Source organism: Sturnus vulgaris, chromosome 7 (assembly GCF_052056855.1).
Source record: "Sturnus vulgaris isolate bStuVul1 chromosome 7, bStuVul1.hap1, whole genome shotgun sequence".
Taxonomy (NCBI): Eukaryota; Metazoa; Chordata; class Aves; order Passeriformes; family Sturnidae; genus Sturnus; species Sturnus vulgaris.
This window is the reverse complement of record NC_142249.1, coordinates 7,485,286-7,508,962: the sequence shown is the minus strand read 5'-3', so window position 1 is coordinate 7,508,962 and position 23,677 is coordinate 7,485,286. Positions and strand designations below refer to the sequence as shown.

The window sequence follows — 23,677 nt, the reverse complement described above, 5'->3', positions numbered from 1 at the left end:
GGCTCTCAAAGCTAGGGGACATCAACTGCAGCAGCTTTCAGAGGTGAAGATTATTCATGGAGCGTGCTGTGGCAGGTGTCAAGTACAAAGACACAGCTGGGGCTGTGCACGGTAGGTGCTGAGCCTTTCACTTCTGAGAGTTTGGTGGCCGTGCTGGGGACTGCTGGTGCACTTGCTCCCTGGCACACTGCCTGAGCATCCAACACAGCCTGGGCTCTGGGAGGGTTTTCTCCGGGCTGCTGTGCGTTTATATTTTGTTTTATGGCACATGAACCTGGGCAGAGCAGTCAACAGCCGAACAGCTTTGTAGCGACCTGTCTGCATGTCGGCAGCAGCAGTAGCAGCATCCCGCTGGAACTACAGACACGTCCTTGGTTGGAGTGTGGTGGCTTTTCCCGATCTTTCAGCGCTCAGCCACTAGATGCCTCTGTCCCACAAGGAAGGAGCCGGAGGAGCCGTCAGTGCCCGTGCCCTCAGCCTGGCACACACGGCATCCATGCCCTGCTCAGTGTGGGATGGCAGGGGCTCGTTGCTGTGTAAGGAGTACGGAGCAGTGGTTCTGCAGGTAGCAATCCTCTGGGGCATTTTTATCATTTTCTCCTCCTCGTGGACCATAAGATATCCATATCCCCCAAAGCAGGGGGAATCCATCCTATTTTAGCAAATGAAAGAGAGAAGTCGGAGAGCAGACCTGATTGAGAAGAAGTGATCAGTAAGGGCTATGTATGGTCAGGAGCAAAGAAAACCAGTCAGGAAACTGCTAAAAACTGGATAAAAAACTTTGTTTCGGTGATGAGGTAATCTGGAAGACAGTAAGGATTGTTGAGACTTTGATAGAATTTGATCCCTGGGTAGGACAGTATCAAGTCAGATTTCTTTTGCTTTGCTGTAATGACTAAAGCAGTTCTGTGTAGGGCACTTTCATCCTGAAACCTGTCTTTAAAGTTCAGTGAGAGGGTTGGATGTGATTGCCAGTGTGGATATGACTGATTGCTCACTCTGACTCTGTGACACCTGTCTGAACCTCCATTCACCTTTGCATATGTACAGGATGAGCTGTGGTAAATATGACTGTTGGCTTGTTTGCTTAGCTGTGTGAACAGTTTGGGGTGGCAGTGACCACGGTGTCTGTGGCACTGAGCAATGCAGTTAGGCTTTACAGTGCTCTAAGGACTCTGAGGGGCACTGAGAGGACCTTATTTTTCATTTGGTACATTTTATCCCTTCTTTAAAATGGAACCTGGTATTGCTCAGAGTGTATGATTCTTTTTTTGTGGAAAACTATTGAGTGTCATGTTTTCAAAGCACCTTCAATCCCAAGTGTCTATACTATCAACAATAGGGAAACCCAGGCAGCTTTGCAAAGTCTGTCCTCATCCAGCAATGATTTGGCACCTGTGCCACTGTCTTGATACTTATTATCTACATCCACCTTTATGGTAATAGTTTTGTCTAGATTTGTCTTGGTCAGTAAATACGTGCCATTAAGTCCTAGGTCTGCCATCTGGTAGGTATCTGCTGTTTCTCAGAGGTCCTGTAACAGCAATTCTCAGAAGATCACTCATCCTAGATTTTTGCTCACCTTGGTTCCTGTCCCTTGCTGCTGCTAGGCTTTGTCTGTTTTTGTTTCTATGGCCCTTCCCATCACTGGAGAGGACATTGGTTGATGGCTCTGAGGAGGATCTTATTCAGAGCTTCTCATCTCCTTCAGGGAAATTACAGAATTGCAGAATAAGCTGAGTTGGAAGAGACCCACAAGAATCATCAAAGTCCCACTCCCCAAGAGCCACACCATGTGCCCGAGGGTATGGTCCAAACACTTCTTCAGCTCTGTCAGTTTGGTGCCATAACCAGCATTTTCAGCCTTTAGATCTCAAAGGGAAGGCAGCTGGTGAGGAAGGAGAGATTTACATTCTGATGCAAAGGCAGTCACAGCAGGTAATCCACAGTCTCCAGCTTCTCAGAGATTGGCTGTGATAAAATCTGTGGCTCAATTTCAGCCCGAAGTGTTTCCTTGCAACTAGTATCCTAGAAGTCTTCCTAGCTTCCTAGCTTACAGATCCCCTTGCAACCACTCTCCCCTCCTGCAGGTAGTCAGTGAATCACCCACAAGACACAGGTATGCATTCATTAGCATCATCTAACACACTAATAGCTGTAATTAACAGTGTCAGTGCACAGATGCCCTGTGACATCTAAATAAACTACTTTAAATCCTGCCCTCGTGAATGTGTGATGCCATATAATCAGCCCGATTTCTTATAGACTCCTGTCTCTTGTGGAACGCTCCAGAGGCTGCAAACTTATGGTGAGCACTCATGGTTCAGATGTTCAGAACAGCTCTTTGCAAAGACTTTGGGTGTTTGCAATGCCCCAAATGCAATTGGTTGCTTCTTGTAGTGAAGCTGGATTTGGAGTTAGCTTGAATTCAGAGGATGGATGAGACTGTCCTTTCTGACACAGGTTGAATTGTGTTGACATTTTTATGACTGAGCAGGGACTGGAGTGTTAATAGTTATTAACATAAGAAAGCTGGAAGTGGTGATGAAGAACCTTTGGAGCTCGTGGGTATCTCAACAGGCAGGTGTGCTGAAAGCCCCTACAGATGTGGAGCTGGGTTTGGTGCTGCTGTGTGCTCCCCTGAGGTTTAGGCACAGCACAAAAAGAAAATGGATCAGCAGGGCTTTTCCCAGATGACCCTCAGAGAGCTCTGCTGAGACCAGACTTCACTGACCCCATCAAAAGAACTGGCCCTGACTAAAACACTGCAGAAAGGCAGGCCTGGACATGCACCTGAGAATGTTACTTCACACCTCGGATGTTTCCCTAACCGCACAGAATTAATTTTTCTCTTAAAAAAGCGAGCTGCTGTACTGAGGCTTTTGACAGGAGGGCTCATCCCAGCTGGCACAGGGCCAGCATAGCTGCCTGTCCCTCAGCCACAAGCCATGCTGGCCCTGCCAGGACACAGCACCACTCCTTCTTCTCTGGGAAGTGACATCTCATGATGGGTCACTGCCTGCAACACAGGAACAGAGCTTGCTGTGTGTCGGAGAGCTTCCTGCTCTTCTTGCATTTGAGGTATTTTGCCCTAGTTTTGGTTTCAGAAGGGCTTTTAAAAGCTTAGCCATTAGGGATTGAAAATATTTTTCCAACTCATAATGTTGCTCAAAGCAAAAGGGCAGTTTCTTCACTGCATTCTCAGCCTCATGGCTCCCTACCTTCCACATGCATTATTATAGGTACATGGAGGGGGGGATTAAGGAATTCAGGGCATTTTCAGTGTGGTGAGCTTGGAAGCTGGTGACTGTCAAAACATAAAGAGCTTATAATTTCTTCTTTTGCCTGGTTGATTTTTAATTATTGTTTATTTGCCCTTTGGAAAAACCTAAAAAGGGTGCATTGTGACTTTTCCTGGGGCATGCAAGCAATGAAAAGATAAAATTTTATCTCGGTTTCCCCAATATCCTTTGCAAATTTGGGAATACTATATGTCAGCTGACTGGCAGTATGGATAGAAATGTTTTTAAGGCCCTTTACTAGAGAGGGCTGTGGCTGATGCTATCAAAATGGGTGCTGTCCCAACAAAAGGAACATCATAGCTTGAAACAGATTTATTTATGTCTTTAGCTGCATCTCTTGGAACCCATTTCCCTGGAAAAAAGGTGGAACTGGGAAGAGAAGGCAGTCTGAATTGCCCCAGCTGAAGCTATGCTGATACTGGGCTAATGCTTAAACACAGGTCTTCATATTTCTTCCACAACATTCTGCCTTTATTTTCCCCCCTAGGTTCTTGCTACTAAAGCAGCAGCCTTTCCTGCCTCTCCCACCCAGTTACTGAGTCTTCTTGTGCCTATAAAATTACAGTCCATCTGTTGCAGGAAGCTGATAATGAGAGGATGGTGGTAAACAGAAAACTGGAAACATTCACAATGTGTCAACACTGCTTTCCTACCTGCTGGATTGCACAGGTATTAGGGTCAGAGTCTGATGAAAAAAACTGTATTGGCCAGGGTAAGGTAATGTGGTAATGGTCAGGAAAGGAGGAGGACTAGGGAAAAGCCAGAAATTTGTATGGATAAAGGCTTTAAGTTTCACATGAATCAACAGAGTAAAAAGTTTGAGTCTTTTTTAAAGTCTTTTCCAACACTATGGCTCGAGACCATTTTCTTCTGCTGTTGATGCTGGAAATCAGACCCAAGCTGCCCAAAATGAGCTTCTAAACTCTTCAAAGCACACTCCTGAGTGTGCCACAGCTGCAGGGGATTGTTAGGGGTAGAAGGGAAGGAGAGAGAGGATTCAGCTCTCTGGAAGTGTTAAATGTGATTGCAGGAGTGTGTGACTGGCTGACACCCTGGCTGGAAGAGGAAAGAGGGAACACTTGGGTAAAACATTCTTGGGGTCTGTGTCCCTACAACATTTCCACTCACTCTTCTTACCAGACGATATTAGCTTTGCACTATACCAGGATTTTGCATTTCTCAAGCCATATTTCCTCCCTCAAGTCAGAAATCACAAACTGAAGCTCTTCTTGACCTATATATGGCCTGTATAAATCAACTCCTCATCTTTGCTGTGGGCTCTGAAGCACACGGTGTTGCTGAGATCTCTGTGGTCAGAGTAAGGAAAGGAAAACTTCCCAGCAGCACAGCTCTTGTGGATTTTTATTAGGTTTTTTGTCATACCCACTGGACTGGATGTAGTAGTTTATGGTTGCTTTGGTCACAATGGATTGTGGTGTGATGGAATCCATAGGAAGTAGAAATAAATGAATTGATTTTTGTTTATTTATGGCAGTGGATAAAGACAGAAAAGTGAGTATTTTAATTACTTTAATCAGTACAGGAAAGTGAACAGGCTACTGTTGGACTACTCTGCTTTACAATTTGGTTTCTCATTTTACTAAAATAGAAATAATTATATTGATATATTTATAACCATATATGATATCATTATAACCACATCTGTTCAAAAGTAAACTATCTGAAAACTAAACCCTGTGTTTATGGCTCTTAGTCAAAGTAGGCTTAAAACTCCCCCCCCACATATTTGATATATTCAGGTCCCAGCATTGACTATTGTAAGGGTAAGTCAAATCCACAGATGAGTGTGTTTTGGGTTTTTTTTCTGATAGCACTGTACCATGTTGGCACTCCTGATTCTGGCAGTGCAAGGAACTTGATCCAAGAAGTTCAGAGCACAGCTCAACCCAGACAGGCCTTTTTGGTGTCTTCAACTCTGTGGTTAGTTCCTGTCCTCTTTGAGGCACAGGTCTGAATGCTTAGAGGAAGAAGGAAAAGCATCTTGTGTTCCCTTGGCTTTTTCAGTGTGAACTGGAGCTCCCTAGTTTTCCTCAGTGATCACCTGCTTTGTCTTTCCTGAAGCTGAAAGAGACAAAACTGTTCAGTATTTGAGATCCTGCAAACGAATGCAGAATTAGGACCTGCTGCCTTGGGATACAGAGAGATTCCATGATCCCGTGGGTTGGTTGATTTTAATCTTGCTAAACATATTTAGGTGTCAGAGTGAAATGGGTGACAGGGACAATACAGTGCAGAATATCTTCAGGGGAAGGAGAGCCTAACTGCATCTAAAGCCTCAGCACTGGTCCCACTCACATGTCAGCCAGTGCTTTGTGCCCTGTTTTAAGATGTGCAATGAGAGCCCTTGCTCAAAAAGCACAGATTCTCTTTGAGCCAGCTGGTCATTGTGGGGAGGAGGCTGTTCCTAGGGATTTTGTTAAGGAAAATGCTGTGTTTGTTGAAGTACAGCAGTATGTATTAACCCCATGCACTCCTACAGGCTGGAAAGCAGCTCTGCAGAGAAGGACCTGAGCTTCCTGGTGAGCATCAAGCTCTCCATGAGACAGCAGTGTACCCCATGGCCAAGAAAGCCTCAGGAATCCTGGCATGCATTAGGAAAAGTATTGCCAACAGGTTGAGAGAGGTGATCCTGCCCTTCTACTCAGCTCTGGTGAGGCACATCTGGAGTGTCCAGTTCTCAGCTCCTTGGTACAAGAGAGACAGGGAAATCCTGGAGCAGGTCCAGTGGAGGCTGCAGAGATGAAGAAAGGCCTGGAGCATCTCCTGGACAAGGAAAGGCTGAGTGAACTGGGGATGTTCAACCTCAGGAGGAGACACAGATGAGAGGGGCCCTCATCCCTGTGTGTCCCTGTCTGCAGGGACCAGGCTCTGCTCTGTGAGGCCAAGCAATGGCACACAAGGAATGGGCAGGGACTGATGTTCGGGAAATTCCACCTGGACAGGAGGAATAACTTTTTAAACAGAGACCACAGAGGGTGTGGAATCTCCCTCACTGGGGATATTCCAGACCCATCTGGACACAATCCTGTGCTGTGTGCTCTGGATTGACCCTGCTTAAGCAGGAAGGTTGGACCAGATGAGCCAGTGTGGTCCCTTCCAGCCTGAGCCATCCTGGATTCTGTGTATTCAGGTATAAAATTTTATCTGGAGTCTGTCATGCCCATGGAGCATGACTGGCCAGCTCATAAAGCTCCCTTGCTATTACAGCAGTGCTATTTGGATAGGCCATGCTGGAGTTCTGGGGTTGAAGTCCTGAATGCTTACCTGACAGCATCAATCACTTCTTCAAACCTCATTGCTCTCCAGCCCTAAAAATGTTTTTAATCAGCCGAAATCATATCCCTTCTCAAATGACAGTACAGATCCACACAGCAAGACTTTGCTGTGCTGTTTGAAGAGAGAACTGCATCCTCATGTGTGTATGTGCCTAATGTGTATCTATGTGTAAGCTAAAGAAAATGCTTCAGTACATAGTCCTGTGGGCAACAGTCAAAGCTTTTTATCTTTTCTCCTCAGGGTATCTACAGGAAAGAAAAAAAAAAGTAGGAGTGAGGAAAAGATTAAGACAAACAAATTTTGCAAATCTTTCCAATCAGGAGTACCAGGCATGAAGCAACAAGGAAAATTCTGGTTGATCTCAGATGCTGTATATAAGGTGAGAGGCCAAGGCCATATTAAGTAACTCCTATGAAATGTTAACTCTCCCTCCCACCAAAACCAGAGACAGCTATCACTGCACAGGTGCTAAAGGGTAAGGAACTGGACTGGAGATGTGTTGTATATATCCTTTCCAAATATATTTATACCAGAGGGATGATTAATTCACTTTTATTATCAGGAAATTACAGAAGAAGCTTTCTTTAGAAAACTTTGTTTCTTCTCCTATAGTTCAGTTGGAAGGGACCTACAAGGATCATCCAGTCCCACTGCCTGAGCACTGCAGGGCTGGCCAAAAGTTATAGTGGGATATTGGGATATTAAGGGCATTGTCCAAGTGCCTTTTAAACACTGACAGGCTTGGGGCATTGTCAGGCACCTCTGGGAAGCCTGTTGCAGTATTTGAGCACCCTCTCAGGAAAGAAAGGCTTCCTTAATGTCAAGGCTGAATGTCCCAGATGCAGCTTTGAGCCTGTCCTGTCACTGAGTATGATATCTGTGGTGGTAAAAGACATCTTAGGGCCTATTATTAAGAGGGTATTTCTTGCTCAAATGAGGCTGGGAGAGGACGCTTTACCCAGATACTTGAGGTACAAATCCATAAGCTAATCATCGAGGCTGATCATGCCTTATACCATTTGAGGAGAGCTGCTTTTTTTTTCCTTAAAATCAGGGCAGCTTTAGGCCTGACCCTCTAATGTGCTGGGAACAAGAAACCTGTTTTGATTTGGGTTTTGTTGTAGTCCAGGCAACAGGAGGCTGTCCTACCAGTAGCAGATTCTGTGAATACCTTTTGTTCTAGGAAATATAAATGTCTGTAACACACATTTCTGTTGTGGTGCTTATCTCTTCTAATGTATGCTTTCTCTCTCTATTCATTTCCTTTTTCCCTTTCTGGGATGCCCTGGCCATAGACCCAAGATCACAGATCACAGGGTTGTGTGTGATGGGTCTGGCCAAGATCCTCTGTACATGCCCACCAAGAAGGCTGGACCAGGTGGTCAGTTCCAGGTCAAAATGCCCATGAAAATGATTCAGTCAAAGAATTTTTGGTTTTAGTGAAATTACATATATCTGGGGAAAGGATGATGATCAAGTCAAAGAAAAAAGATAAAACTGCCCAATGAATACTATATGTGCCTGTGCAAATGCACATAAATATCTATATGCATAAATTAGCAGCTTGGGGACAGTGTATGTTGCAGCCTTCATCCTAGATAAAAGCCTATCTATTTATAATATAATCAATGACAAGTCAATTCTGTTTTTCTTTGATACACCAAACACACTGGGGTATGATAACCTATCACATATTCACCCATGTCAGGGCTGCTACAGAAGGAAGCAAGTGTAACAGGGATCTTGAGCAAATGTAGCTAATCTTGCATTGTAAGATCTTATTCTTTCTAGGCTCTGTAAAGATTTTGTAGCATGGGGGAGACTGGATTTGTGTAGGCCTTTTCATCAAGCCAGTTTGGCCTTTTTAATGATGCACAGTAACAAGCCAGTGAAATGTATGAGCCTCTGGAATCACAGGGGAAAAAGGATTACTGCCAATCCTGGCCCCCATTTGTAAAAATGTCTTTTTAGAAAATGTCAGGGAATGAGGAATATTGCTCCCTCCAAATATCTTTCAGTAAATGGAGTTTGGCTCCAGCCTGAAGTCAAATACAGCAGACACCTTCCAGGTATCTCTGAGATTCCTGGGGCCAGTCTGCCTTGGTTGCATCACCATGGAAATGGGAATTGTGTCCAAAGTGTGGTGCTCGTTGTGGCTTTGGGAGCAAACTGCAGTTTGGGTTATCCTTATCAGCCTCCTGCAGCCTCTTCTGCCTGCTCTGGCTTTTTCCTGACTAAGGACTTTGGGAAATTGACCTGTTGGAGTAATGTCAGTCTTTTCCAGACACTGCAAGGCTTTTCTCTGTTTCTTCCAAGTCAGCTGATCTAAGAGGAGCTGTTAATCTCAGCAGCAATGAAATTTGACCCATTTTCAAGATGTTGATTCTTTTTCTCTTGCTGAAGATAAGAGCCTTATCTTTGTCAAGTTTGGGTGAAGCATGGGCTCTGTATCCCAGACAGAGGAGTCTGGGCTGTTCAAGCCTTAATAAAAAGTGTAATCTCCTTGAAAATAGATTTTCTCTAATGTGGGAATAATTATTGTCAAGCATTTTATAAACTTCCTTTGCTCATTAAAAGGCTGTCTTGATTTTTGCTTAAAGACAAAGTTTGGAAAAGAAGGGGGGTGCCAAGTTAGGCAATTCAGAATTACCAAGAAATTTCCTATTTTTTAGAAAGCTCTTTCAGGTGGCATTGGTTTGAGATTTTCAATGATGTTATATTATTTTTCCTTGCAAAATGGAAAGTGTTTATTAGTTTTTAAAACGATCATACAGGATGTTAATTGAAACTGTCACAGGGGCTGTTGAGTGTGTCCTGAATTCCTGTGGGATTTGCTACCACCGCTGGATATTTTGGTTGTTTTGAGGCACGTTTCTTTCATTTTATGGAACTGTGACTAGGGCATGAGGGTCTGTTTCCAGAGCAAACTATTTACCTCGCAGAACTGAATTGCCCTTAGCTGTCAGCTAGACTGAACTAATGTTTTTGAAGGAAAATGACATGGCATCTCAGTTTGATTCTGATGCTTTTTGACATTTCAATTAAAATATCAAAATGAAACTCTTCACTTATTGTGCAAACTGAAATTTGCTTTTAAGGAGTGTGTTTAAAAAAGAAACAAACAGAAGGAAATATTTTTTAATTTAAAAGAGGAAAAATAGTATCTCTCTAAAAAAAAGTGTTCTGTGGTGGTGAAAATAACTACTTGCAGTCCTTAATAAAATCAGATCTTGAGAAACTAAATTTAAAACATTTCTTTATCCTTTTTTGTTTGTTTGGACTCCCACACAAAAAGTGATGCTCAGTCAGATTTGTTTCTAGTTCTGGGTACTGTGTTTACAATCCCTAACTGAATGCATCCGTGTTTTCTTCAGACTTTTGTCAGCCAAAGATCACGAGGAGGACAGCCTGAATTTTGGAGTTTTGTTTCTCAGGCCCTCACCAACATGAATTTTGCATGCCCTGTTCAAAGCACCTTGTGTTTTTGATAAATTTACACTGACTCAGGGCTCGTGTTTGTGTGTTCTCCTTTACCCTGCAACTGAGGACTGCAAGGTTGGCACTTAGGAATAAGGTTTAAATTGTGCTGTTAAAAACAGATTTCATACTGGTTTTCATAGGGATTATTGCCTTCTGCAGGAAATTGTTAAGGTTTTGTAGGATTCTTGCTATTTCTAGATGAGGGGCAGTCACAGACTGAACTTGTGGGGACTGGAGGGTGGCTTCTGTCCTGTGAAGTGTGCTCAGGGGAGACTGTTACTCCTGCAGAGAAACTGTGGAAGAAAGCAAAGAGCAAAAAGCCAAATCTTAGGGGTAGAAAGGACTTGAAACTGAAGAGAACTGAGCACTTTGTATCTCAGGAAGGCACTGAGCTGGATGGAAAACAAGCTGGAGCAGTCCATTTTTAGTTACAGTTCTTGTCTTGTCACTTGGAATTGTTTCCGTCTTTAAAAAAATAAATAAATAAAAAATCTGAGTTTATATGGAAACATTCCTGACACAATCATGTGAGTTAGTAAGACTAATCAAAAAGTAGCACCAGAAGCTGAAGATCTGCTAAGAACCTCTACTGTTAATTTAAAATACCCTTTTCTCCAGACCTCCTCTAAAATAGGATAAACTCAGTGGGAAAAGACCCATGTCCTGGCTGTGGCTTAAACACCAGAGTTCAGGAGAGCTGAGGGGGTAAGACTTGTACTTGGTTCTTATTCCTTTCAGTTTCTCTCTATATACACAGGTGAAGATCAGCCTTAGTCTTGAAATTCTCATTTTCTAATGAGAAATTAGAAATTTTCTAAAATTTGCCAGTTTCCAAACGTTGTGGGGTTTTCTTGAAATGCTTCATTTGATCTAAGATTGGATCAAAGCACCTTTCTCTCCTGCAGCAATCCAGGAGGACTGGGTGATGGGGGATGTCTGGATGCTGTTTGTTCATTTGCATGTGAACAAGAGAACTTTGTTTATTCCCCCACTACATACTTCAAAAAAAGTAACTTATTGTCTCTGAAGTAATGGGGTTTGATCAAAAATTGCTACTTAGTTCTGCAGTGATGTCTCTTGATAAACTAACACCTGATTAGGAAATATATGGGAAATCACAATATTTTTCAGGTGCTTTCAAAACTCTTCATTATAATTTCCTAGGGAAGCAAGTGGAGCTTGCCTTGAAATGGAAGAAAGGGTTTCAAAATCACTTTGAGGGATTTTGTGTGAGCTGTAGAGGTGGAGGAGAATATTTGTCTTCTTCCCAGGAGTGGCAGAGAATTGCAGTTCTGCTGGAACTTTCAACTACTCTGCTTTTCCAGTCAATATTTTTCACATGTAATTTAGTGGAGACAAGACAGGGTGGTCAGAAATCAGACACAATCTGACAAATGGCAGGAGAGATTTCCAAAAGTATCTGAAGGACATATGGAGGGGAAAAGCTTTTCTCTGATCTCACCCATAAGAAATAGAGTCTAATCAATTCATGTGGGCTGCTTGTTACTCTTGTCCCAATCCAGGGGTGACTTATGCCACTTGAAGCTCCACTGAGCTGAAGGCAATTCCTTGGGACTTGCACTGATGTGGATCTGGCCCAACATGCTCACAAATTCGCCCTGGTCTCTTACTTCTCAAGCAAGATTGGAAGTATCTTGTGCTTTTTACAGAAAACTTGAAAATGAAAAAATCTTGCATAACTTAGCTGCTTAAAGAAGAGTTTCCCTAAATGGCTTTAGGTGCTTCCATCCAGGGGCATCTAAACACTTCTCAGGATCAAGCAGTTTGTTTTAAACCTCTGAAAATGTAGGTACTTAGCATTCTTTGAATTTCTTGTCCCTAGGGATTTGCAAAGCCATAGACCACTGATTTTGTTTCATTTTTATGGCCCAGTGGGGCTATGTGATGAATTTTGTTTCTGGGGTTTTCCACCTGTAAATAGTAACAAAAAGTTCCTCATTTTCCTGAGCATTTTGCTCTCCTTTCCCCAGTCCCTCTCTCTGTCCAACAGCGTAACTGAATATGAGGAAAAGGCACTCAGCCTTTCTCTAAACACCCACGACTTGGTAAGGAAGTCAGAATTGCAATTCCCCATTTCTCTCCCTCAATATCTGAGCTGTTCTCATCTGAGTGAATCTTCTGCCATTCCTCAATTCTCTGATAGACATCCTTCCTCCAGAGCCCCTGCCCAAACTTTTTCTGTAGGGATGCTACAACTGGAAGTCCTGTACTGGCTGGCAAGTTCTAAGCTTAGCAGTGCAGTTGCATTTTCATAAAACCATGGGTCTCTGCTCTTTTTCCACCATTCTGTGGTTGGTTTCTTTTTCCTTATTGATTCCATCTCTTAGTGATTCTGACTTTTCTGGTCTTTATGTTAAGCAAAGAGCATACTTAAAATCTATCCAAACCACAGAAGGCTTGTTTGTGTGTTTACAGGTTTTTCAGAGCTGAGGCTTCTTTAGGGAAAACATTATATATTTTCTGGGCTTAAGGTGTCAATAGTTTGTGACCTTTGTTTAGCATGTTGGCAGTGAGACAAATAGCTTGGATGTTTTCTCCTGGTTTTGACAGAGGGAAATTCCTTCATTGTGGGGGAGGCTTTAAGGTTTTTATACTGGAGGTATAACCTTCCTAACCTCAGAAGGTCTGAGGTGGACTTAATCAATTTTGATAATAAAACATGCATGAAAATGGGGAAGACAGCAGGGTCAAATATAAAGCAGTAGTCAGTGGAACATTCTTGCTCTGTAGGTGATAAGGGAAACTATTTTTTTGCCTGTGGTTTACCCATATAGGATTTAATCCTTAACATACAGCTGCCACATTAGGTCTGTATGTGTGCAGCAGATCCCTGACACTCTGAACACAGTGAGTTATGCAGCTGCTTGCACCTGCACAATGCCACTCTGCCAAAAGGCAGGATCCATTTTCTGCTCATTCCTTATGTCCTGTGCTCATGAATGGAAGGAAGGGGTGAGTTTTTATGTGGATCCATCAGCTTCGTGATGCAGCCTCACTGCAACTCAAGTGATGGAAGAGGGCAGTTAGGAATTAGCAGGTGCTGAAACTGGTTTGATTCTGGGTCAAACATATATCCCAGGGCCCGAAGTCACTCCCTGATGTTGGAGTGTGGAATTTCCTGCTCAGTATTGCCATAACAAATAACTTTCCAAATGCTGTGTGTTACACTTGTGGCAGTTTAAAGCTACCATAATGTGAAATGTGACTTTGGAAGAAAGCTGGACTGCATGTGTGGGTTTCTCCTGAGCTGCATGTGTGAGCTCACATGTATTTGTATATTAAGATGACCTTTCTTGTTCAAGATATAGGTTTTTGCAATCCAGTCACTTATAAGCATGGCTTTGGCTTCTGGGTCACTACAGACTAGAGCCAAGCAAATGGAGGAAGGGCTAACAGAAACATTTTCCAGTCCCCTATATTTACTTGGTTTTTTTTGTTTGCAGAAAGCAAAATCTGTGTCTCTCAAGCTCCTTCAATGAATCAGAATGATTGTCAGATGTCTTCTTGTAGGAAAATTATTGTGTCCTAAACCACAGTGAAGTTATCAGGAAATATTGTTGGCTTGATTCTCCCAGCTCTGCACACCTTTCAAGCCCATGTTGAAGCAGTGAGCTTCTCTACACCCAGTCTGTCTTCTGCTCTATCTCTTTCAGTCATCTGGATTTGGATCTTTTCTAGGTGTTTCTCATTCAAATATCCAAAAAACATTTTATGTCATAACCCATTGCCCTCTCTTCTCTCTGTCTTTTACAGTGTTCATGACTGTTCAACCTGGTGAATATATAATGAGCTGCACAGGAAATATTTTTATGTGGTACTGGTGTCAGATTAATCTCAAACCAGAAGTCATGACTGTTATTGCCACTGATTAAGTCACCCAAATGCTTTACAGCAGAATTTATCCAGCTGCACAAAATATCTGTGTATGCTGCTTTGAGCCAATTAAAACTTTGATCACCTGAGTTTCAAAAGATGCCTCTTCTATTTAGTTCTTGAAGAATAATAAATGGGCATACTTCTCCCCCAGCTTTTTGTCTTAATGAGGCATTTTCATCTCTGGCTAATGAGGAGTACTTTTCTTTATGAAGAGTGTAGTGTTATAGGCAAAATATTATAGTCACAAAGATCTGTAGTTAGGGGATAATATGTGGAAAATTTAATCTTATTTCATGTGCTGACCATTGAAATATTACCAAAAGATATTCTTCTTTTGCAACCATTTATATTTTGTTGTGAAAATTTTAATTTTTATTTGTTTGAGGACAGACAGCACTTTGGAACCTGTGCTAGTGCATGCTCTCCAAACACAGAATAAAAATTTCATCTTTTCATGGAATTTGGTCTTCCTGCTTCACCCCCTTTAGTACAAGTATGCTTGTAGCAGCCACAGGCTGTCCCACCACCCAGTGTGCAGACCCCAGGTTTGAGAGCTCTCAGAACCACACTGTCAACAGCCTGGCCCCTGTGCTGTTCAGAATCTGAATAAATAGAATGGTTTGAGTTGGAAGGGAGTGTTGAAGATCATCCAGCTCCACACCCTGCCACAGGCAGGGACACTTTGCACCAGCCCTGTCCAATGTGGCTCTGAACACTCTCAGGGATGGGGCAGCCACAGCTTCTCTGGGCACGCTGTGCCAGACCTCGCCACCCTTACAGGGGAGAATTCTTTCCTAATGTTTAATCCAAACCTGCTCTCTTTCAGTTTGAACCCACTCCCCCTTGTCCTGCCACTACACACTCTTGTATTCTTGGGGTGATTTCAGGCTTTCTGTCTTCCAGGTGATGTCTGGCCTGTGTTAAATCCCTGTGACATTGCTCAGAGAGCAGTCTGACAAGTGTTGCAAGGGTGCCTAAGCAAGCACCTCCCTGAGGTGGGGCTGAACCCGGGACTTTTAATGGCAGAATAAATGGGAGGGTGGAGGGCAGTGCTGTACAGTCAGTTCAGTGTGCCTGCTGCACCTCTGTTCTCTTCCCCTGTGATCTACAGGAGTATATTGTCAGCACCAAGTCTTGAAGAAATACATACAAGCAGCTTTTTGTTTTCTCTTTTGTTCTTTAAACTTTAGTTACTCATCGGCAGCTTTCAAGATGACAAGAATTTTGACAGCTTGCAAAGTGGTGAAGACTTTGAAAGGCAGATTGAAGTTTTGCAATGTGTCTGCTGATCACTGGAGTTTCTCAAGGACAGGTACCAGACTGTTGAGCATCAAGGTAACAGTGACTGAACTGCTGTTGTTTAATAGATGTGTTTGGTGTGCAGAGATAACTTGCTGCAGATAACAGGGCTTACCTAGAGACATGAACCAGAGGAAATCTGTCTGAACCCTAAGCATGGGGTTGCTTGGCTAAATGGTTTTATTAGCTAAGCAAACATACTTTTTGTCTAGACTGGAATGGAAGTCATAGGGTAAATTACACCAAAAGGTGGAAGTTCAGTGTTTCAGTTAATTATTTTATGGTATTTTCTTTAGAAACACTTGACCCTTCTATAGGACTGATAGCTAACAGAACAGATCTTTCAGTCCATAAGAGAATGAAGTGGCTGAATATTTAAAATTATGCATCACTTGAGGCATGTAATTAATCCTATTGAATCCATTTTCAATGTATTAGAAACTATAATGGCCCTGAGATTAATTGGGGAGGTGGACAACTCTTGTGAATGCATGGGTGTATCAGCTCTTTATTTACTGGGACTGGACCACTCAGTTGATTTCCCCAGCTTTCTAGTGCTCTTTGCTACAAGAGCTGGAGTAAATGTGTGAAATGGGATTACCTGTGAGAGTTCTGCAGCACTAAAGTGCTGTGTGAGTTCTGTCAGCATGCACTTTGCATTGAAAAGGCACTTTTGCACAGGTGTTGTGTTGAATGAACAATAGAATTAGCAACTGGAGAAGTGGTGTTTCAGAGAGTGGTGGGGAAGAGCACTGAGAGACTTGGGCTGCAGGTGCTGCTTTACCTGCCAGGGTGGTCTAGAGGGCTGATCAGCATCACTTCTGTCCACTAGGATTTCTCTTACCTTTTCCACAGCCAGTCATTTTTCATTTTTCAGGAGTTCTCTGAGCTCCTGGCAACAGACCTTTTACTTGACAGGACAAAGGGGGAATGGAATCAAACTGCCAGAGAATGTTTAGATTAGACATTAGCAAAAAATTCTTTGCTGTGAAGGTGATGAGGCACTGGCAGAGGTTGCTCAGAGAAGCTGCCTCATCCCTGGAGGTTTTCAAGGCCAGGTTGGATGGGGCTTGGAGCAACCTTCCAGTGGAAGGTGTCTCTGTTCATGGCAGGGGATTGGAACACGGTGATCTTTAAGGTCCTTTCAAACCCAAACCATTCTATGCTACTATGATACTTTTAAACCAAAAATTCCTCTGCAGAGGAATTCAGGATAAGTCAAGAAGTGTTCCTGTTCCAGCCTTCCTTCAGCACATGAGTTGCCAGTTTCTTTGCATCAGAGTGTGGAAGCTAAGTCTAGTTGTGAGGCAAGTGACCAGGCAGTGACCTATGGCTGGGTTTGGTGTTCCAACCAGCATGAGAGGTAAGGGCTATATATGAGAAATTTGAGGAAAGAGTGAAATGCAATGTAAGCATGCCAGAGTTCAAGAAACATTTGGAAAATACTCTCGGGCACATGGTGGGATTCTTGGGGTTGTCCTGTGCAAGGTTGGATGAACCTGATGAGCCTTGTGGATCCTTTCCAACCCAGGACATTCTATGATCCATGATGCTGTGTGTGGACTAATGGCAGTATTAGGTAATGGTCTCATTCTTCCATTATTGCAGGCTCAAATGAGCATTTAGTTGCCTTTAATTGCTCTTTCTCGCTGGGCTATTTTAGCAAACATAACAAAATGCAATGAAAACATCTAACCTATGTATAAGTTAAGTATTAGCATGAGGGAGAGGTGGTAGTTTTAGAAGAATGCCTAATAATGCTTCTCCCAAGCCTGTATTCTGTCCAGTTAAACTCACCCTATGTGGGGAAACACCATTGTAGGTGAGTAGTGTTAGATGTGGGGACTTAGAGGTCCGTATTTCCCTATTTACATCCCATCCTTCCATTCTAAAGAAGAGATGGGCATCCATGAGTGAAAGGGGCAGAGAGCAGACCAGACACCTCTCAGAGCTCTCAGTAGGGATGTTTAGGATCACTGGTTTCAGGTTAATCAAGCTTGTTTAAAATTCAGCAATAGGCAGAGAGACTGTGAGTTGAAGCTCTTATTGTTTAATGCTCTTCTGAGGCCAATGTGGTTAAATGGGCATGTGAAGGTAGTACAAGCAATAAATAGGTGGCATGTAACAGTATAGCTGGCTCAATAAGGAGAGGTTTGGGAGAGCTAAAAAAACACCAGGAATGAGCTAAAAATGGCGTCAGAAATGAGAGGGAGATAAGGAAAATTTTGAGGAGTGCTGGCTTTAGAAACTATTTCAGATTACTGCAAGAGGACTCTTCAAATGTATTTGAGGCAGGTGGAAAGAAATGGGACAGTGGCTGCAAGGAGAGTAGAGACATGGGTGAGGAAGCTGAAGATGAGTCACAAGCTACTCCACTGCTTGTTTTGGAGGTGAAGGGGACATAAAATGGGGGAACTTAGTGAACTGCTACTGGGGGGGAGAAGGGGTGCTCATTTCCATGGGCCCTCAGTAACTTGTGATGGGTGCCTCATCTGGCTTGGTTCACTCTTCTCCTTTGAGCTCTGTGATAGACAAATATTTGTGAACAGCCTTGAGAAGAGTTCAAGCTGTAGAAACTGTGACTTTTCTATCATGGTACATGTGTTGCTTTTCTTTGGGTTTTTCTTGGATAATAAAGGAATTAATCCAGTGCCTCTCCCCAGAAAATATCATAAGTGTGAAGCTTCTTTGGTGTATCCCAAGACACTCATCTTTGCTCATTCTTTTTCTTGCCCTGTCTTCTTCTCTCAATGTTAGCCAGAAACAAATGTGCCAGAGCAAAATCAGATAGATACAGATATTTTTACACAGGGTTGGCAAAGAAAGTCTTGACTGTTAGCTATGCCCAGATAGATTTCCAGCCACAAGAAGAGTAAAGATCAGTTTGATTTTTCTATCAAAGAGAAGACTACTCCTTTGTTGCTGGCTGTTTGGTCTTGGGAGAGTGAAATGTAGCTCAGTCCTTGCAGCAGCTTTTTATTGTAGAAAGAATCTTGGAGCTTTTGGATTCTTCTCTGCTTCTGATGTATTAGCTGTTCTGTAGCCAGAACAGACAGATGTGAGCCAAGAAATGTGGCAGAGACTGTTGTGCTGTGTGGAATTATACTGTAGATCTTTTGAGGTTTTGCAGATCTTTATCATCCACTTTTTAGATGGGAAGGGCTGCTACAGCAGGGAACTAACTGGTGCTAATTTCATCTGTTTTCTTACTTTATTACTGGGTTTAGGTTTGTTTTTCTTTTAACTTCTTAAGTGCTTTCCTTACTTGATGTGTGAAGGGCTTAGTGAAGTGGGACCTGAACTGTTGACTCTTCAAGTTGCTTTGACAAAATACACAAAATCCATCAACACGAAATCAACAGCATGACCCTTTCTGTTCACCATCTTCATCCTCAAGGCTCTTGAAGAATACTGCAGCCTCTCCAGAGCACAGGGCCCTCTGCCAAAGGTGAAGCTACTGATGTGTAGGAAGAAAAAAATCAGATTGCAAATGGCATATCTTATGTTGGGGGTGTGTGGCAGAAACAATTTAGTTGAGATTACAACAGAGATTTATCTGATGCTATGTGGGGCTGCTTTTGAGAAGGGTGAAGACAAAAGGACCTCATGGAAGCTCTGAGGGGTTGTTTATTTCTTGCTTGTTCTTTTTTGAAAGTATTTCTCCTAACTGATCCCTGATTGAGCCAACTACAGGCCTTCACTATAGCCTGTAAATCACTTTTCACCTTAAAAACAAAACTGAAAAAACAAGGAAGGCTGCAGCTTAGGGATATGGTAACACCTCCACTGGAAATGTGAGCAAGAATAATTGCTTTGAGAATGCTCAATGAACCAACCACTTAATTAAGAATAATAAATCAAGGAAGGGAGGGAAACATTTGAACATCCATCCCCTGCTATAGCTGAACTTGCAGGCCGGTTATGGTTGCTCAGGGATATTTTTCTGCATTATTTGAACACTGTGTAGGGGCTCTAATAGTATAATAAGGGTTTCTGTTCAACAGAAATTATTTCTGTGCTGTCTGGTATAGAAAGGAGGTGGGCTGTGGTGGGAGGAAGGCCATGCAGATCCTGTCAAGTGCTAAGGTGAGGGTGAGGCTCTGAAACCCACAGTGATTTCTCTGGAGTTTGGCCTTCAGCACTTGGATGAATCTTAAATTTTCTGGTCATTCCACCGTTGTGGACTTTTGTTTCCTGTCCAAAGCCAAGTCTGAGGTACCCACACACCACGCTGTGCTGTGCAGTGCTTTGAGTGTCTGGCAGTTCTCTGCAGTGCAGGGAGATTAGGGAGCCCACCATCCTGTCATTTTAATTCGCTCTAAACCTAGGGGATTTAGCCACAAAAATTCTGTTTATAACCGGGGAGGGAGGAGATTTTGGTGTTGCTGACCAAACTGTCCAATGATGTAGGAAGGTTCCAAAATTTATGGTTAAATCTTTGCAGAATGACTGGGTGTTTGACATTAATGAGGAAAAAATGGCTAGGCTAAAAGCATCCCAGATGCACAGAATTCAATTACTTGGCAGTGCAGTTTGATTTTTAGTGTATTTTGCAGTACATTAGTAATTGATCTGTGTGGTATTTGTAACTGCAGAGGGGCTCTAAATGAATGTTTGTCATGATGGTTACAAAATGTTCAATACTGAGAATGAAATTTCTCCTTGCTGTGATTGTTCATCTGATTTACAGCTAATGGAAAGTAGCTCTCCAGCTCCTTTCTCCAGCAAATTGATCTTGATTTTTCTTTTAAAAATCCCAGTAAGAGGAATAGTTCTATGAAAGAAACCAATATGAAGCTAAATCACAGTGAGAGCTGCTTCCTGTGGACACACTTGGCACATTTCCTATGGCCCAGACCACTGGGGTTTTTGCACTGGTGATCACTCTGCCTGTGCCTAGGAGACAGCTGTGCTTGCCTTCCAGAAGTGGAGATTTTTCAGGGTTCTGAAAGTTCATCATCCAAATTATTTTAAGTCCAGGAATTCATTGGCAAATCTATTTACAGCTTTGCTTACTCTTTCTCTGCCTGTCACCAGTGATCCTGCTGTCTGAGGGAATCTCCCAGCTCATTCTGCCCTATCTGCTGTGCATGTAGTCATTATTTATTTATTAGAAGGTGGAATTCTCTGATAGTTTCCCATCCAGTGCCTGGACAGGGTAAGAAAGGTTTAGTTGCCAAGTGGGGCCAAAGAGGGTGGTGCATTTAGTCTGGTATGTGCGAAGACCCAGTTGTGACAATGAATCTCATAAGGATTTCTGTGAAACTCACTCTGTCTCATTTGCCTTGGCTGTAAAATAGTGATGAAGCCTGTAAGGAATCCCACAGTTAGTGTGGGACCCAGTTCTGCTAAACACTCTGAAGAATTATGATTTCCTTTAGGCTGCTTGTTTCATAGCTGCTTCTTCCAGGACAGCTTATGCTATCCCTGGTAACAGACCACCAGTGTCCATCTGACCCATGAGTTCCTCTGGTCTAGTGTCCTACACCAGAATAGACTGGTATTTTGGTTTTTGCTGTCTGACACCAGTTCAACTAAACACACGCTTATTTTCAGTGCCATTGCTGTGTGGTTGCACCAGAAGTTAAGCACCTATCAAAGGTCAGAGCTGGATGAGAGTCAGCAGCAGGCCTTGAGCAAACATTGAGGACACAAGTGATCCTTTCCCTACAGGGTTATGATGTTGGTAAATTGCAAGATGTCATATGTGGAAAAAATGAACTAAGGGGTAGGGAAAGGTGATCCCAAAGTAACAGCAGCACATGCTCTGCTTGCAGTGAGATTTGCCAGCTCATTAGGATAACAATGTTTCCTAAGTGTTAGAAAGAAAAAAGGAATCAGACTGGTAAAAGAGATGGTGTCTTGTCAGCTGGGAGTGGGAGAAGAGTAGGAACACTTACAGTGTTAGGCGTGCAAGGCAGGTACCCTAGGTGTTACCTGTGTAAACATCAAGCCTTTCCTCCTGTGTTTGAGTCTCTTCATGTGCCTTTCTCTAGATGCAGACAGCAAACTTGGTGCTGGAAGATGGGATGAAGATGAAGGGCTATTCATTTGGCTATCCATCCTCCACAGCAGGGGAAGTCGTATTCAACACCGGGCTCTCTGGGTAAGGCAACAGCAATTGACATATAAGCATCAATACTTCCCTGGAAGCTTTTTGAAGTCTGAAAGCTGCTTTTTCCAAGCTGGTAGGGTCCTGATCCAAGGCTACATTGTAGTCCAGAGATAGATATATATATATATATGAGAGAGAATTAATGGAGATGTCTCAGGCAGACCTCTTGTGCCAAAGCATTTGTAGTGATAAGCACCTTTAAAGACTAATCTGATGATGCTAATAAGATACATAGGGTTCCAGTCAGAGCAGAGAAGCTGTCTGCTCTCCCTCCAGTGCCCAGATCAGCTATAGAGGTTTGAAACATCTGCAGCCTTCTTGGTAATGGAACTTGGCTTCTGAGTGCAAAATTTTTAAACCCCGGGTTGGTCACCTTTCTGACCCATCTCTTATGAAATTTGTTGGCTCATACCACAGGTAAGGATGCTTTTGCTTTCTGTGCCTTTTCCACCTAAAGGGCAGGATCAGATTCATGCCTAACCATGATTCTCTGTCCTCTTGAGTGGTAGAAGCCTATGGCTGACTTAGGTTGGCAGCCAAATGCTGCTTTTGTTGGACTACTTGAGCAAAGGGAATCTGGCCAGGGGAATGGGGCTTTTGGTAAGGACAGGGACATGTCCCTGGGGAGATAAAACATCTCTGAAATTGTTGATGCTTGAGCTTCTTCTGCAGTCGTTATAGCTGTCTTTGCTCATCTGCATTGTGTTCCCCAAATTCTGCTCTCCTTTGGAGATCTCAGTACTCACAGGATGAGTTTTAAATGGTATAGTTGGTGAGAATGTTAAATTGCTGCAGAGGGGAATCAGTTTGCAGAGTTTTGCATTAGGAGACAATTATTTAAGCATTTTGACAGCACTAATTACTGGCTGTGTTAATATACCTGCCAACAAGCCACTGTTTAATATAGATCAGAATGATGGAGGGCACCAGAATTCTCTTCTCGTTGATAGACTATGGGCCATAAATCTTGGCACATCACAAAAGTCAAGGAGGACCTGAAGGATTAATTTCCTCTCCACATGTTACTGTGGCAGTAGAAGTTGTGTTTGTTCATTGTCTCATCATTTGGAGAGGATGCTGTGACAGAGATCTCTTCTGTGCTGGGAAGCCATATGGGCATGGAGAAAACATTCAAAATGTAAGGTGGTATCTTCAGATGCCTCTATACAGAACATGATCTTGATTGACTCAGAGGAATGGAAGACAAGAGTTTGCAGCATTGTTGCAGAACATAAAAATGGCAGATTTCCTACCAGTCCTGGTGTTGCTGTCCATTAAAGGAACACTGTAGCTGTACCTCCTGATCACAGAGATCAAGATCTGTGTATCCAGAGGAACACAGCTGTCCCTTCTCCCTGACACTGGAAGAGGCTGTGCCAGGGTGAAGGTGTCCAGGCTGTTGGGACAGTGTCCAGTGTCCAGTTTGTCACGATAGGGAACAAGGGGTTAGTGCAGGGGTGCTGATAATCCTCAGACCTACTTTCTGTGGAGTGGGAGTTTCCAGGTGCTGAGTGGGGTCAGCAAGGGCTCTGTCCTGGGGTGATTAATAGGCTGCTCTGCACTGTGTCTCCTCATCTGAACTCCCACGTTCTGATTCATGTTATTGAGATGGGAGGCAAAGCACTTTGTGCATACAGCTCTCAGGCTTCAAGTAGCTGAAGCTTGCTGAAATGTTGACATGTTGGCATATTACTCTGGAATAGAAGGCAGAGAGCACCTTTTTGGGGGTGAAATGTTGAATTTTTGATAGAAGAACACAAGGATGAACTTTTCAGAACCATTTGCTGAAAAAAATAAACCTACTGTTTCAACCATCTGTTTGGTATAGGAACCAAAAGAGATTTCCAATTAAGAAAGAAGAAGAGTTACAACCCCTAAAATGTCACATGTTTAAATGGCTCCATAAAGGTGTTTGCCTCCAATAAATGTGTGTGTTTCCCATGATATTCTAGTGAGAGAATGGGTTTCTGGGGGTTTACTGGAATCAGGCAGACCTTTGGGCAGGCACAGCAAGGATTAGACGTTGCAGCACGTTTGGAGCTGGTGTTTCCATCTGCTCCTCTGTGCTCCACATGACATTGCTCCTGCTCAAAGGGCATTGTCCGAGCTCTGCCTGCACACCCCACCCAGACCCAATGGCTCTCTGTCCTTGTTTGCTGACTGCAAATGACATGCAAAGGTTAATTACATTAGCTTTGTCAGTAATGAGGAGTCTTTTGGAAGCATAACCAATTAACTTGGAAGGAGAGAACAATGCCAGGCATGCAGGTGCCATGTGCCTGGTACC

General features: G+C 43.1%; 1 protein-coding gene across 1 annotated transcript in view; it reads left to right on the top strand.

Annotated features, from left to right (window-relative positions):
• LOC148223142 (carbamoyl-phosphate synthase [ammonia], mitochondrial-like) overlaps window positions 1-23,677 on the top strand; it is a 37,917-nt gene that overhangs the window by 2,459 nt on the left and 11,781 nt on the right. The window contains exon 3 of the mRNA XM_088167502.1: window positions 21,272-21,381. Coding sequence (XP_088023628.1) covers window positions 21,272-21,381 — 110 coding nt within the window. The remainder of the gene's footprint in view (window positions 1-21,271; window positions 21,382-23,677) is intronic.